At 43.5% G+C, this 16,900-nt stretch overlaps 1 protein-coding gene across 2 annotated transcripts; it reads left to right on the top strand.

Annotated features, from left to right (window-relative positions):
* Nucleotides 1-668: 668 nt before the first annotated feature.
* On the top strand, nt 669-16,398 carry LOC132778025 (zinc finger and SCAN domain-containing protein 26-like). Of its 2 annotated transcripts, XM_067469958.1 has the most exons (5): nt 669-890; nt 6,008-6,186; nt 6,666-7,664; nt 9,979-10,075; nt 12,080-16,398. In XM_067469958.1, the coding sequence occupies exons 3-5, from the start codon at nt 6,972-6,974 to the stop codon at nt 13,063-13,065; spliced, it is 1,776 nt and encodes a 591-aa protein (XP_067326059.1). In that variant the 5' UTR covers nt 669-890; nt 6,008-6,186; nt 6,666-6,971; the 3' UTR covers nt 13,066-16,398. The 2 variants fall into 2 exon arrangements, with proteins under 2 accessions (XP_067326059.1, XP_060636609.2); XM_060780626.2 differs by lacking the exon at nt 6,008-6,186.
* The last annotated feature ends 502 nt before the right edge of the window (nt 16,399-16,900 follow it).

The raw sequence follows: 16,900 nt of genomic DNA, 5'->3' as shown, positions 1-16,900 counted from the left end.
TAAACAGTGTAATTTCTCCAGTGGTGTAGGGCGCAGACACCCCGTGATAATGCGGCATGTCTCATTAAGAGCCACATCCACAGTTTTAGTGTGGTGATATGTGTTCCACACTAGGCATGCGTACTCAGCAGCAGAGTAGCATAGCACAAGGGCAGATGTCTTCGCTGTGTCTGGTTGTGATCCCCAAGTTGTGCTAGTCAGTTTTTGTATGATATTGTTTCTAGTGCCCACTTTTTGCTTGATATTCAGGCAGTGCTTCTTGTAGGTCAGAGCACGGTCCAGAGTGACTCCCAGGTATTTGGGTGCGCTGCAATGCTCCAGTGGTATCCCTTCCCAAGTAATCCAGAGAGTTCGGGATGCTTGTCTGTTCTTGAGGTGAAAATCACATGTCTGTGTTTTAGATGGATTGGGGATCAGCTGGTTTTCCCTGTAATAGGCAGTAAGAGCACCTAGAGCTTTAGAGAGCTTCTGTTCAACCATCTCAAAGCTCCCTGCTTGAGCAGTGATGGCACAATCATCACCATAGATGAAACTCTCTGCCCCTTCTGGCAGTGGCTGGTCATTTGTGTAAATGTTGAACATTGATGGAGCGTGCACACTCCCCTGAGGCAGGCCGTTCTGTTTTCACCATCTGCTTCTCAGTTCCACTGTTTAGATGCATCCCCAGTGCCTAGAAGATTCAAGGGTTAAGTTGAGTGTCAGCCGTCTCTGCCAGCCCTAGAGAGGCTCAGGAAGCTGAGCCAGATGGGGGATGAATTAACCAAAGGACACCTTCCTGCTCCTCCTCTTCCCGGGATCAAAACTTGGGATTTGAATTTTAATAAGGGAAGGATTTGCTTCTGCAAGGCTGCAGGGCTTTGTGCAGAAGAAGCAAGGCTGAGGCAGAACCGGTGAGTAAAGATCCAGATGTGAGCAGCACATCTGGAGGAAGGGAAAGATGGGTGGGATTTCAAGTAGTGGGTGCTGCATCTGTCTACACTTCTAAATTAATGCAGCTTGGCCCCACTTTAACCAAGGGATTTGCTGTTTGATGGGGCACCAGGACTCTTTGGCAGAGAAGGTTCAAGACCTTGCAAATCAATAGCTCCTATGATGCTGTAAAATTGAATTAATTTAAGTTTGACAGCAATTAAATTGCTGTCAAACCGCATTAATTCAACATTGTAGATGGCGAAAAGCAATATTGCTCCAGTTTGTAGGTTGCTTGCAAAAATCTCTGTGGAAGGCTTATGGGCAAAGCAATGTATGTTATGATTTTCCATCCGTGTTTGTGTGTAAATAAAATAGTAAAATAAATTGAGATATAAAAATAGTAAAAGATATAAAAGGTAATGCTTTGAGTCGCCTAAGGGCTGAGAAAAGCGGTATAGAAATAAAGCAAATAAATAAATAAATAATGGTTTCTCCTGACATTAAGTTCAGTATTGTCCAACTCTAGGGGGTTGTGCTCATCTCCATTTCTAAGCCAAAGAGCCGCGTTGTCCGTAGACACCTCCAAGGTCATGTGGCCAGCATGACTGCATGGAGCGCTGTTACCTTCCTGCAGAGCAGTACCTATTGATCTACTCACATGTGCATGTTTTCGAACTGCTAGGTTGGCAGAAGCTGGAACTGACAGCAGAAGCTCATGCTACTCCCCAGATTCAAACCTGCAACCTTTCAGTCAACAAGCTGAGCAGCACAGCGGTTTAACCCACTGCACCACTAGGGGCTCAAATATGGTGTGTGAGTTTGTGTGTGTATATACTTACTTACTTACTTACTTAGGTGATCCCTCGTAGTCCAAGGATGATGGCTATATATATATACACATACATACACACACACATATATCTCATGGGTGTCCCAAAAAGATATGAGCATCCTTTCCCAAAGAAACCGCAGTGGCGCAAACATCTAAAGCCAGGAGCAGCTGGGAGGATCATATAATTCAGAGGTGGAGATTGTAGCGTTCACAAGAGACCCCAAGACTGTGAGTGCCTCTACTATAAGTTTAATGCAGTTTAGAATCATAGAACCATGGAATCATAGAGTTAGAAGAGACTTTGGGGACCATCCAGTCCAACCCCCTGCCAAGAAGCAGGAAAATCGCATTCAAAGCACCCCCGACAGATGGCCATTCAACCTCCGTTTAAAAGCCTTAAAAGAAGGAGCCTCCACCACACTCTCGGGCAGAGAGTTCCACCGGTAAACAGCTCTCGCAAACAGAACGTTCTTCCACATGTTCAGGTAGAATCTCCTTTCCTGTAGTTTGAAGCCATTGTTCCGCGTCCTAGTCTCCAGGGCAGCAGAAAACAAGCTTGCTCCCTCCTCCTTATGACTTCCTCTCACATATTTATACATGGCCATCATGTCTCCTCTCAACCTTCTCTTCTGCAGGCTAAACATGCCCAGGTCTTTAAGCCGCTCCTCATACGGCTTGTTCTCCAGACCTTTGATCATGTTAGCCACCTTTCTCTGGACACATTCCAGCTTTTCAACATCTCCCTTCAATTGTGATGCCCAGAATTGGACAAAGTATTCCAGGTGTGGTCTGATCAAGGCAGAATAGAAGGATAGCATGACTTTCCTGGATCTAGAAGATATAGTTTCAACTGCATTATATGGATCTCTACACTGACCATACGATGCAGTTCAAAATCCAGCCTGTGTTTTCTTACTTCTTAGTGTTTATTAGGAAGCAAGGATGGCGGCGTTGTGGCAAAAGCCTCCAGGATTATCTTCTACTGTGAGAACAGATGGTGGATTGGGAGATGAATTGTGAGCGGCTTGGAGCCAGGACTCCTGGGTTCCTTGCAAGAAGAGCATGGCTTGGCTGGCTATTACGAGGATGGGTGATTAAAAAGGGATGAAAAGGGCTGGAATGTTGCCATCCTTCTAGTCTATGTTTCTGGGTGAAGGAAGATCTTAATCCCACTCATGCTTGTGACTATGGGCTCAAGCAGTGCCATGGCTTTTAATCAGTACGGATTTTGTACAAGTAGCATAAGTAAGGAGGACATCGCTACAGAGTTCTCAATTTGTCTTCTCTCTCTCTCTCTCTCTCTCTCTCTCTATATATATATATATATATATATATATATATATATATATATATGCTAGATTTCCATTGCACTGTGCTTTTGGCCCTTGGGTGCAACCTCTCTTTTTACCTCCTTGCCAAATGGTGTGGGATTGAGAAAGAGATTTATTTATTTATCGTATCAGGAGCGAACCAAATGGTTGTACTGTATTTAATAAACAAAAAACACAAAGTTTGCAAACTTGGAATTATATTAAATGTCCTTTGACCAGAAGCTGGCCACTTGGAGTGCCTCTGGGGTTGCTATAAGAAGGTCCTCCATTGTGCATGTGGCAGGGCTCAAGTTGCATAGTAATAGGTAGTCTGTTGTTTGCTCTTCTCCACACTCGCATGTCGTGGACTCAACTTCGTATCCCCATTTATCTGCATCTCGTGGTGCCAGAGCGCAGTCCAGTGCCTTCCAAGTTGCCCAGTTTTCTGTGTGCCCAGGAGGGAGTCTCTCATTTTGTATCAGCTATTGATTGAAGTTCTGGATTTTAGCCTGCCACTTTTGGACTCTCGCTTGCTGAGGTGTTCCAGCGAGTGTCTCTGTAGATCTTAGAAAACTATTTCTAAACACCAGAAGCGACCAGGAAAAAGAGAAGTGAGGAAGCAACTCCCAGCTTGAAACAACACTGAAAAATGCCACTTTGGTAGGATAGCTATTTGGCTTACGTTCTGTTTTCATCTGAGGATTTAGGAGGTGGGATGGGGATTAAGAGACCCCCGAGGCCTGAAGAGGGAGGGCCAGTGGGCACAGCCAATGCTGATTCTCTGCAGAATGTGTTTAACTCCTGAGCCGATTAAAGCCTTAGCTTATCCCTCTCTGGACTCTGCACAACAACAGCTTTGTTTTCTTTCTGAACAGGTTCTCTTTTTTTTCCCCAGCCATGTTTGGAAGGTTTGGTTTCAGATAAAGCGTTTGTGGAAGATGTCTCTGGTCTCTCCAGTTGTCCCCCACATTCTGTTTTCAATTGGCCATCACTCCATTGTAACACAATGTAGTATTTTCCTGGTGGCTGGAAGTCTTGCATCTCACATTTGCAGCTACGACTCTGTTAAATTGCAGTTGTCTTCTGCTTCCTACATTGGGTCAATGTGGCAGGAGGGATGGTTGCTTTTGGAGATTCCGAAGATCCGTGGGCATTTCCTGGGGGAATATTGCAGGTTCTTTCCTAAGAAGGGTTATGGTTAATGGGATTCCTTAAAATGCAGCTTACTCACTGGAATATGTCAAGCCTTTCCCTCACATGAGTATTTCTCAACCTTCCTAATGCCGCAACCCCTTAATACAGTTCCTCATTTTGTGGTAACCCCCGACCATAACATTATTTTCGTTGCTACTTCATAACTGTAATTTTGCTACTGTTATGAATCGTAATGTAAATATCTGATATGCAGGATGTACTGTTTTCATTCACTGGACCAAATTTGGCACAAGTACCCGATATTTGAATACTAGTGGGGTTGTGGGGGATTGGTTTTGTCAATTGGGAGTTGAAGTTGTTGTGATTTATAGTTCACCTATAATCAAAGAGCATTCTGAACTCCACCAGCAATGGAATTGATCCAAACTTGGCACACAAAATTCACATGACCAACATAAAATACTGGAAGGGTTTGGTGGGCATTGACCTTGAGTTTTGGAGTTGTAGTTCACCTACATCCAGCGATGGATCGGGACCAAACTTGGCACAAATACTCAATATTCCCAAATGTGAACACTGGTGGAGTTTGGGGAAAATAGACATTTGGGAATTGTAGTTGCTGGGGTTTATAGTTAACCTACCATCAAAAAGCATTTCAAACCCCACCAACGATAGAATTTGGCCAAACTTCCCACACAAAAACCCCATGACCAACAGAAAATACTGTGTTCTCTGGTGGTCTTTGGCGGCCCCTCTGATACCCCCTTGTACCCCCCCCCCAAGGGTCCCGGCCCCCAGGTTGAGAAACACTGAAATAAAGGGTTCGTGGAAGATATCTCTGGTCTCTCCAATTGTCCCCACACTCTTTTTTCAATTGGCCATCACTCCATTGTAACAAAATGTAGTATTTTCCTGGTGACTGGAGGTCTTGTATCTGACATCTTGCATCTCACATTTGCAGCTACGACTCTGTTAAATTGCAGTTGTCTTCTGCTTCCTACATTGGGTGCATGTTGCAGGAGGGATAGCTGCTTTCTGAGATTCCGAAGACCTTAAGGCCTTTCTGGGAGCATACTGCAGGTTGTTTCCTAAAAAGAGTTATGGCTAATGGGATGCCTTAAAATGCAGCTTAACCGCTGGAGTATGTCGAGCCTTTCTCTTACATGTTTCTTCCTGTTCCTCAGATGAGATCTGTTGCACCTCAGCTAGCGTTCACCTTGCTGAAGCACTCACCAGGAAGCCTAGCATAGTAATAAAAAGTTTATTGTTAAAGCACGCACAGTAAAAAAAGTAAAAAATTCAGATATGTAAAGATAGAAGGATCCCCAAAAGCCAGAGATAAATCTGCAATGTAAAGGTTAAAGCATGAACATTAATCCAAGGTGCATGGAACAATCATGAGCTTGAGTAATCCAGGAGACAAGGGAAAAAAACATCAGCATGAGTAGTCCAAGAAACAAAGAACAAAACATGAACTTGATTCCTTGGTAAAATCCCCAAGATTGATAGCAAAAGTTGACTAGGAAATTTGGCTTGAAGCCAGGAACAAGGCAAGAGATTCTTGCTCTATTTGCTACATTGCATGATCTGAGAACTGAGAGCTTTTCTTTCCCTAATTAAGGACAGCAATCCATGGAAGCATTCCATCAGCCTTGAGGGATCTCTCTCGGCCTCCCTTTCCCATAGCCTGGCTTGCACCAGAATTCTTCCCCCGTAGGAGCAGCCTTGATTCTCAGTCCAACCCTCCTTCCACCCTTCTCTGCCTGTCAGCTTCTAAAACAGTTTTGTTTTCACACAGAGAATCAACCAAATCCCCATCCGTTCTCTTAACCGGGAAATCACCATCCTGTTCCAACATCCCATCTGTCTGAGCACCTCCAGAAGCACCAGGCCCTGAAGGCCCTGCACCCCCAAACCCCTCGTCGTCATCTTCAGCTGGCCGAACTACAACAAGATCACGGAGAATAATTCAGAATTGTAGCTTGTTGTATTAACCATACTGTGATTGTTAATTGTGATTTGTTTGAAAAAGTTTACCTTCCAATCATAAGTTTATGAACCTGTTTTGCTTCAACAAAGTTTACTTAAACACATTTTAGAGTTGGTTTGAACACTGGTAAAAGTTTGGCAAGAGCTCCAAACCTCATTACAATCCCCTAAAGGAGGAGAGAGCCCAGTGAGATATTAAATGGCATCAAATAGCTGCCAAATGTCAGCCGCCTTGAGTCCCCCTCGAGGTGGAGGATGGTGGGGTAGAAATATTGTAAATAAATAAACAAACAAACTTATTTGTATCATGCTAAGTCATTGTTTATTATGATGTTTAATGCAGTCGTTGTGGGGCCAAAGACTTTTCTGCCTTGCATTCAGTTGCTTAGAAATTGTTGTTATTGCATTGTTGAGCTCTTTCTTTGGCATGAATTAATTTCTTTTTTCCCCACTGTTTTTGTCTCAAGAACAAATCATTTCCATGGATTGGAACTGCATCAGCTCCATATTCAAGGGCTTTGCCTTAATAGACTGGAAATTGTGGCCTACTGAGAGGTCCTTTTTTACTTCATCTACAGAGTGAGGACTTTGAAGACGTGTGATGTGTGCTTCAAGACCAAAACTAGATGTACTTTTGACCTATTTTGGGGTGCAAAATCATGGATCTTTAGAGAGGAGAGGTTAATATTTTGCTTGAGAGAACCAACCTAAAGAAGACAAGGAGGCAAATGTCTCCCGACAAGGCAACAAAGTCAGTGTAACTCCTTGTGGAAATGGCAGGACAAGTTCAAACAGCATCGGAGTCAGGATCTGAGGGATCACGGAGAGATGGTTTCTCAGTCCAGGATGACACTGTTCAGGATCTGTCTCAATGGGCAACACCCCGACAGGAAGGGATACCCCACCACTTGGAGGCCCAGTGGCAAGAATACATAAAAGCAGTCCAATATCCAATCTCAGGATGGAGCTCTTCCCAGCTGGTAGACATGACTGCATGGGATGACCTAACCACATTTGACCGTATGGTTGGTGCCTGCCAGTGGTCTAGAGAAGGGATGAGCCGCTTGATGCCCACTCTTAGCGTGGAAACCCAGCAGGCCTTAAGTAGCTTGAATGCCAGAGACAAAGGGGAACACAGGAAGGGCAAAGCCACTGCCTTCCGAGGTCATGCAAACGGTGCTGAGACAGAGCGCCAGCGCTTCCGCCAGTTCCGTTACCAGGAGGCCGAAGGGCCCCGTGAAGTGTGCACCTGGTTGCGTGAGCTCTGCCATCGCTGGTTGGAGCCGGAGAATCGGACTAAAGAGCAGATTCTGGAGCTGCTGATATTGGAGCAGTTTCTGACAGTTTTACCCGAGGAAATTCAAAACAGAGTCCGAGAACGTGGCCCTGAGACCTGCGCCCAGGCGGTAGCCTTGGCAGAGGGATTCCTTCTGAGGCAGCAGGAGACCTTGCAGAGTGGACCACAGGTGAGAGTGTCAGGGACAAACAAGGCTGACAACCTTGTTTGCGGAACATGAGGTGACCAGGGGAGCATTTGCACAGTTAAAACTTCTGTGCCAGCTGTGCCTGTACCTTGGGAAGTCTAACAAGTTCATGGTAGTCCATGCTTTGGTTACATCCCGTATAGAGTACTGCAACGCACTCTACGTGGGGTTGCCTTTGAAGACTGTTTGGAAGCTCCAAATGGTCCAACAGATGACAGCCAGGTTGTTAACAGGAGTTGCACTCAGAGAGCATACAACTCCTCTGTTGCACCAGTTCCACTGGCTGCCAGTCTGCTACCGGGCACAATTCAAAGTGCTGGCTTTAGCCTAAACGGTTCAGGCTCAGCTTACCTGTCCGAACGGATCTCCCCCTATGAACCATCTAGGATTTTAAGATCGTCTGAGGAGGCCCTTCTCTCTGTCCTGCCTCTATCTCAGATGCGTTTGGTGGGAACGAGAGATAGGGTCTTCTCAGTGGTGGCTCCTCGGCTGTGGAACGCCCTTCCTAGGGATATTAGATCAGCACCTTCCCTCTTAACACTTCGCAAAAAGGTTAAAACCTGACTTTTTGAGCAGGCATTTGCAAATGCAATGTAACAGGCAATGATGGACCACGGAACGACCGACAATGCGATTGAATAGTGATTTCAGTAAGGAGACGCTGAGGATTTGTTTGTATTGACTTTTTATGAACCTATATTTTGTATGCTAATGTTTTTAATTGTATTTTATATGTTGAGAGGCGTCGAATTGTGCCAAATGTAAACTGCCTTGAGTTGTGTTCGGGCTGAGAAAGATGGTATATAAATATAACTCATTTATTACCGCCCAAATTCAAATGCTTTGTGGTGAAAAGGCTGAAACTTGTGAACTGTGCAAGTTGGCTTATTTGTTTCCGTTGGATAATTTTAAGTTGCATTTCACTGTCTCTGGGAAAGACTGAGTTATGTAATAGTTCTCTCCCAAGATCAGAGACTGGAGGCAGCGTTTGTCTAATCCGGAGAGGTGATTCAATTTCCTGAGTCCCATCCCAAGAAAAGGTTCATAGCTTTTTAAATGTTGAGCAAACAGCTGCTACTTTATACAGTTAGGAATAGTGTGATTCTCTACATGCGATACATAGGAGATTATCACACTATAGTGGGGTTTTTTCCCCTTGTCAGGAGTGACTTGAGAAGCTTCAAGTCGCTTCTGGTGTGAGAGAATTGGCCGTCTGCAAGGATGTTGCCCAGGGGACACTCAGAAATTTTGATGTTTTACCATCCTTGTGGGAGGCTTCTTGTTAATGGAATGGCAACGATCTCAGCACACACAAGGCACTGAAACACATCTTCTTGTCTAAAAACCTAGTTTATTTAACACAAAACATTTACACTAGAACTAAGCAGAATGAGAAACAAAAATGTCTACATGGCTCGGCTTTTCGTTGCAATCTAGAATACGGCACACTCCCACATTCCTCAGTGACGTGATGACGTACGACGCTCTTGACACTAGACAGCGTACAACACTTTCCGCACTGAGATTTACGACTCCTTCTTCACGTTACACACAGGAATTACAAACTCCGGAACATTGCATTACAAAGCATTACATTTCTAAGCACATAATCACTAACTTTGAAAACTACAATACAGTTAATCAAAACACTCACATACATATATCTGACACTTCTCTCATGTCCCCGCATGGGGAGCTGGAGCTAACAGAGGGAGCTCATCTGTGCTCTTCCCAGATTCGAACCTCCTATCTGTTGGTCTGCAGTCCTGCCAGCACAAGGGTTTAACTCATTGTGTTGTTATTTCACTTCAGCCGCTGTTGCTGCTTCCAGCAGAATTCTGGGGTTTGCAGTTTAGTGTTCTTCGACTGAGAATTTTAAAGGTCCTTCCCTAAACTGTAAATCTTACGATTCCTTAGGAGACAACCATGTATTCTTTCTTTTATTGTCTGGGTTATTGTAAAACCTATACCAGACCTCCTTAAGTTCTTCATCCTTGAAATGTTCCTGCAGACAAGAAGATGTGTTTCAGTGCCTTGTGTGTGCTGAGATCGTCGCCATTCCATTAACAAGAAGCTTCCCACAAGGATAGTAAAACATCAAAATTTCTGAGTGCCCCCTGGGCAACATTCTTGCTGACAGCCAATTCTCTCACACCAGAAGCGACTTGCAGTTTCTCAAGTTGCTCCTGACACTGAAAAAAAACAAAACAGTGGAATAACATGGTTTGTTTTTTCAAAAAAAATGGAGGGGGCAGGGAGTGAAGAGTTTCATTCCTGGTTTCTAATATCATTTCAGGTTTCTGACTCGCACCAGGATATGACCATAAATCTCTCTGAAAGTCAGAGAGATGCCAGACAGAAGCAGCAGGATAATGGGAAGGCCATCTCCACAGGTAAGACTTTTTCACCGACTAATGCAGGGGTCCTCAAACTAAGGCCCAGGGGCCGGATGCGGCCCTCCAAGGCCATTTACTCGGCCCTCGCTCAGGGTCAACCTAAATCTATAACGACTCAAGAGCACACAACAACAACAACGCTATCTCATCAGCCAAAAGCAGGCCCACACTTCCCATTGAAATACTAATAAATTTATATTTGTTAAGATTGTTCTTCATTTTAATTATTGTATTGTTTTTAATTTTTTGCACTACAAATAAGATATGTGCAGTGTGCATAGGAATTCATTGATGTTTTTTTCAGATTATAATCCAGCCCTCCAACAGTTTGAGGGACTATGACCTGGCCCTCTGTTCAAAAGGTTTGAGGACCCCTGGTCTAATGCTTCTAGTCCTTCTCTGCTCAGGAAAGAAGGAAACAGTTTAAGTTCAGGTCTGGCCACTTGTGTTTAGGGAGGGAAATGTGTGAGATCCACTTGAGACAAAGAAGAAATATTAAAATGCTATATTTGGGGCCTCGTTTGCACATCCCAAGTATAGTGTCCATAGTTTTAGAAACTTTTTAAATATATTCTTTTAACTTATTCATGTTTAGTATATTTTTAATTGGTTCAATTAATTTACAGCTTGAAATTGTGAAACTTGTCTTAATTCTTACTGTAAGCGGCCCTGAGATCTGTGATATCCTGTGCAGGGTAAATGTTTTAATTAAAAAATAAGTTTAGAAGTACTGGTTTTATCCTAACTCAAAGGAATTGAGTCTTCTGGGGCCTTTTTAAGGGTTTCATTTACTATGTAATGGCCCTCCATGCAGTCATGCCGGCCACAAGACCTTGGAGGTGTCTGCAGACAAGGCCGGCTCTTCAGCTCAGAAATGGAGATGAGCACCACCCCCAGAGTCAGACACGACTAGACTTAATGTCAGGAGAAACCTTTATTTTTACCTTACATAGTCAAAGCAGCTGAGATAAAAATAGTGATTTATCTCAACTTTACTGATACCTTATTTATTTAATATCAAAACGTTGCATACATAAGTATAAAACTGATAAAAATAGAAGGAGCACAAGCGGCTAAATAATTTTTGATCAAAACCAGGCAACAGCAACCTCATTGTCTGTAGCTTTAAGCAATTCTTCCTCTGTACATGAGGCAGGACATTGTGGACAAGCATACAGATGCGGATTTGCCTGTACTGCTCCACAGTTGCACAAAGCGGAGGATTCTTCTAGGTAGTACCATCTTGCCAGGTTGTCTTTTGATCTGCTCACTCCATTTCTGAGTCTCTTTGGGAGCTTCCAAGTTGCCCATTCTTGGTTTGCCCCTGGAGGCAGACCCTCATGGAGAGGAGAGGGAATTCAATTTGGATTTCCTGATTTAGCTGCCCAGAGGGATACCCTTGCTGCTTGGGGAACATTAAGAAGAGTGGTAGTTCTCATGAAGCTTTTCCTTGATTTGAGTCTACTGGGAGGGGGCTGATAACCATGCAGTGGATGGCTTTCACAGTGTTCAACCTTATTTCTCTCACAATTGGCAGCAACTTCCTATTTCACATCGGGGCGGGGGGGGGGGGGGGGAGGGGGCAGTGCCAGCTAGCTTGTAGAGTCTATCAAGAGGTGTAGGTTTGAGATATCCTGTGAGTATTCTGCATGTTTCGTGCTATGTTCACCTGTTTTGTGTGGGCAGAATTATGCCAGACAGGGCAGGCATGCTCAGCAGTTGAGTAAGACAAGGCCTGGGCTGATGTTCTTATTAATTTGGGGTCTGCTCCCCATGTGCTGCCAATAAGTTTCCACAGGATGTTATTGCATTGCTTTTTTTAAAGGGTAACACAATATTTGAATCTTTACTTTTCTGATTAAATTTCTTCTAAGTGCTAATTTTCTTGCTAGAACAGCCATTACTGTTGTTGTTGTTTACCCATCTCTCCTTAAACAGAATAAATATTAACACTGGTGACACATTGTTTTTCCATATTATTTATTCTCTTCCTTTGAACAGGTGCCAAAGTCACAAACCGAGCCAGCGGTCCACTGCAGCATCCAGGAGCCAAGGAAGAAAGGGTGCGCATTACTCCTGGCGTGGCCCTGAGAAAAGAGAAATCTCATATCTGTATTGATTGTGGGAAATGCTTTGCACGGCCATCTGACTTGGCTAAACATGAAAACATCCACACTGGCGCCAAGCCCTTTCGCTGCATGGAATGTGGAACTCGATTCAGTCAGTTGTCCCACTTAACCAGACACCAGAGAATTCACACAGGGGAAAAACCACACACATGCACTGAGTGTGGGGCATCATTTGCCCAGCGGGCTTCGTTGGTTAGTCACCAGAGAGTCCACTCAGGAGAGCAACCCTACCGCTGTTCTCATTGCCAGCAGTGTTTCAGCCACCAGTCGGCACTCAGAGTGCATGAACGCATCCACACAGGTCAGAAGCCCTACATCTGCCTGGAATGTGGGAAAAGGTTTGTTTCCTCCTCCACTCTTAAAATACACAAGCGGATCCATACGGGAGAGAAGCCGTTTTCCTGTGCTGAGTGTGGGAAGCGTTTCATTCAGCGCTCTAATCTGATTTCACACCAGCGGACGCACTCTGGGGAGAAGCCCTTTTGCTGTGGGGTGTGCGGCAGAAGGTTCAGCTACCCTTCAGACCTCACTAGGCACCAGAAAATCCATACTGGGGAGAAGCCGTTTCCCTGTGATGAATGTGAGAGGAGGTTCACAAGGTTCTCAGATCTTCTCATACATCGGAGAATCCACACTGGAGAGCGGCCATATCGGTGCCTTGATTGTGGCAGAAGGTTCAGGCAGAAGAGTGCTTTGGTGACACACCAGAGAATCCACACAAAAGAGAAAGTAGCTGAAAAAAGTAGTCCTAGAGCATCATTAGAGTCAAAAACAAATCGTAAACTGAAGGTCATGAAGGCAACAGAAGATGAGACAGACATTCTAGAGAAAGAAGACAAGCAGAAAGATGCACCATGAGCCTTGGAAGAGCCATCCTCATCTTGTCGTCCCAGCTCCTGACCAATCAGACCCTAACTAAGAAAAGATCTCTCTAGAGGAGGTGAAGTAGATTCATCTTGTCCACTTGACATGTCCTATTCCTTCTCCCACACTGGTGTGCCACAAGAATCCTTTTCCAGGGTGACTTAGCTCAGGATGTAATGTAAGGTGTGAATAATAACCCCCTCCTTACTCCCAGGAACTTTGCTGCTTTGGCAGTTACTCATGGGGTGTTCAGAAAAGATCTCTTCAAACTGCAGAGACTGGAAAAGCCTGAGAAGACTGCGTGGTTCCTCTGACCAGGTAGTTGCTTACCTTGTGGGTTAGGCAAACGTAACCCTCTGTCATATGGATTGGCATACTGGGTCAATGTTGGAACATATAACTCCACTGAAAATGGAACCCCTTTGGGTTGATTTGTACTATCATGTGCCATCTTACTTTGATCTCAAGAGTTGGTCTGCAAGGGAGCTTTCCAGGTTTCCACGGGGCATGTGAATTTTCAGAAAGGAGGGTAAAGAATGTCTTATGTCCATAGGCAGCATAGCATTTGATTTGCTGGTGCTGGGATGGAAAATAGATGGCTGTTCCTATCAAGTCTTCTTTGTGAATGTCTTGGGGCATCTGCTTAGCTCTGTTGTTGGCAATTAAGTAGAAAAATGTATGAACCTAGGCTTGATTTTCCAAGACAGGCATGCCAGTCAGCTTGGACAGAAAGGATGCAAAGCCATGAAGGGTTTACACATTTAGACTGTAGCTTTTAACATTTGTCTTCTAGGCTAGCAAGATGAAGATTAATGTCCAAACCAGTAGGAATACTTCTAGTAAGTATTGCGCATAGTAAATCCCTGAGTCAGTGTAATCTAGTGGACTTTTAGGAACAGATTTCCACTTAGTTGTCATTTCCCCTTAGTAAAAAGGGAGTAGCTGGGGTCTACTGCAAAGGACTGTTGACCAGAATAGGCTACATGATGATGGTATTGCAATTTGTATATTGAAAGTGCTGTATACGTCATGAAGAATGATTTCTAGATCCGTGGTTTTCAACCTGTGGGTCCCCAGATGTTTTGACCTTCAACTCCCAGAAATCCTAACAGCTGGTAAACTGGCTGAGATTTCTGGGAGTTGTAGGCCAAAACACTTGGGGACCCACAGGTTGAGAACCACTGTTCTAGATTCAGGGAGGACAAGTCTAAGCAAACTTCCCCTGGGAATTGCCAGTCTGTAGTTTCGGTATATCCAACACAAGTGACTTTTGTTATTGTGTTAACACACATATTACTATAAATTCAGTGGAATTGTCTCCTTGGTGAGTACATTTTGGTTTGCACTTGAGAAGCAATTCATATGTAGCAAAACATCTACTGATGATGCAATTGTTCTTGGACTTCTTGAATTGCCCACATATGTACCCAATGAGGTTTTTCAGTTTTTCTTTTCAGTTTATGAACCAAAAATACTGCTTTGCCCTCCCCCATTATTTTGCTTCTATATGCTTAAACTAAAACATATGATGAGCGTATGCTTATGGTGAGACAAAATAACCATACTCTCCTCAGTCCCCTGCAGCACCCTCACCCCATTTCTACCTTTCAGTTAACACAGATGTCCTTTGGTCTTTTCTTTTCCATGATATGATACTCTTCTCTTTCTGATACTTCCTTTTATTTCCAATCTGAATTCTAACATGTATATTTTAACATGGAGAAAGAGAAGATTCACAACAGAGGGCACTCAATGAAACCACAAAAACTATAACTGTAGCAGCAGGTGATATCTTTTCAACCTTCTAGAGCAGTGGGTCTCATCTTGTGGGTCTCCATATGTTTTGGCCTTCAACTCCCAGAAATCCTAACAGCTGGCTGGGATTTCAGGGAGTTATAGGCCAAAACACCTGGGGACCCACAGGTTGAGAACCACTGTTCTAGAGTGAAACCTGGAACAGTTTGTGGAGCTTGAATGGGTGTACAGAAGAGGGAATTTCAGCAGATAGCAAGACAGTAATAAGCAGCACCTGCCTAACTGTCCTCTTCTGCAGAACCATGAATGGTCCAGAGTTATCTCCAATTTTCACTCGAGCAGCCCCAAACATTTCCACCATAGATTTGTAGAGTTGGAAGGACCATTTCATTGACTCCTACCAATATAAAAAAACCTCAGCTACCTGACAAGTTGGCCATCCAATCTCTGTTTAGAAACCTGCAGTAAAAGAGAGTTCACTACTTTTCAAAATATCGATTGCATAGGTGTGTAGTATACATCTAGAGGAGTTATTGAATGGTTAAAACTTGAGAACAGGCTAGTTGAAGTTTTTTTAAAGGGGGGGGGGACTTAAGCATGTGACATATTGTAGTTGAGAAAGGTCTTTCCTGGGCCTAAAATGTTAGGCCTAAATTCATCCTTAAACTCTTTTAAACCACTTAAAGAATCTCCAGCGGGCATTTCCTAGTTGCTGCACTCAGCAGGGGAGTCCCAGTCAGCTCAAGCCAAAGCAAACTGCTGCAGCCTCTTCTAGATCGTGTATTCTTCCTCATTAATAACTTTTTTGTGATCTTGGCCACACTCTGATATTGCATGGTGACATGTGGGCCAATTTTCAACCATGAAATGTTGAAAAATATACCTACTTACCACTCAATAATAAATTGTGTTGAATTCTGGAGGGCTTACTCTAAGGTAAGTGGCTATGGGATAGAGGTGAGACTTGGACAACTGCATGGTGAGGTTGCTTTTCATAGCCCAACAATCAGAAATAGTCATACAAGGCTTCAGGTGAGTGAACCCTTTGATACTAATCAACACTGTCCTTTCCAGAAAGTTGTGGATGTCAGAAGGATATTCAGTTTAGATGGCCTTTCCATCACAGTGTTTCTTGGATGGGCAGTAATAGGCAGTTAGGCACTCTAACATGAATGCTCAGCAGTGGATTTGTCAGTCTGGACTCTTGTGTTGAATTTGTGATTTAAAAAAAATAAGATAATTTGAAAAGTGACTTAGAATATTAGAAAAAAAATCTACCAAACCAGGACCTCCCCTCAGTACACACTGCTCTAAAACCCATGTACCTCTGCCAAGACTGCACATATCTAATGCAATCATGTATACAAATATTTTGGGATGTTGTCTATGATTTGGATATATTATACCATCATTGCGCTGTATTTCAGAAACAAACAACTACCTGTGCTTTATGTTAAGAGTTATTTGGAGCCATCATGCTTTTAAAATCTTAAAAATGCAATTTGAACCTTTGACTTAAATGTTGGTTTTTTGACTTGTTTTGTAAAATAAAAATAAATGTGTGTCTAGTTATGTGGTTGGAGTTCTTGTTTGCTGATTTAGCACTTTCACTGAATGGAGCCAAGATGAAACAATATACAAAGGGAACTACTCGAACTAAAATGTTTCCTAAGTAACTCTCACAGAGTTCAGGAGATTGCATTCCTCATTAAGGTGACCATGTACCAAGACATTTCCTTGTTTTTGTATAGTATTTAAAAATTGAATGACAATAAAGTTATAGATGTGTAGACCATGGACCCTTGAGATGTTGGAATGCAACTTGTCCAATTTTTATATGAATTCTTTCTTGACCAAAAATGATAGAATGAGGCTGAAGAGCTATGGATATACAGCAGAGTCTTGCTTATCCAACCTTCACTTACCCGACGCTCTTATCCGATGACCCTTTTTCCCTCCAGCATTTTCCCTTCAGTTAAAGGAGCGCTCCCCAACTTTCTCTCCATTTCCAATAAGTGAAAAAAAGGCAAGACAAGGAGGAGAAGGAGGGAAGAAAAGGGAGAAAAGAGGCAGG

The sequence above is a fragment of the Anolis sagrei genome, chromosome 6, assembly GCF_037176765.1.
Source record: "Anolis sagrei isolate rAnoSag1 chromosome 6, rAnoSag1.mat, whole genome shotgun sequence".
Classification (NCBI taxonomy): domain Eukaryota; kingdom Metazoa; phylum Chordata; class Lepidosauria; order Squamata; family Dactyloidae; genus Anolis; species Anolis sagrei.
Note: the sequence above shows the minus strand (reverse complement) of the source record. Positions and strands in the feature narration are given on the sequence as shown.

Coding starts and splice junctions, on each gene's coding strand:
- LOC132778025 (XM_060780626.2), top strand. CDS start 6,972: ATGGCAGGACAAGTTCAAACAGCATCGGAGTCAGGATCTGAGGGATCA. Junction 7,665..9,978: donor CCTTGCAGAGTGGACCACAG/GTGAGAGTGTCA, acceptor ATATCATTTCAG/GTTTCTGACTCGCACCAGGA. Junction 10,076..12,079: donor TGGGAAGGCCATCTCCACAG/GTAAGACTTTTT, acceptor TCCTTTGAACAG/GTGCCAAAGTCACAAACCGA.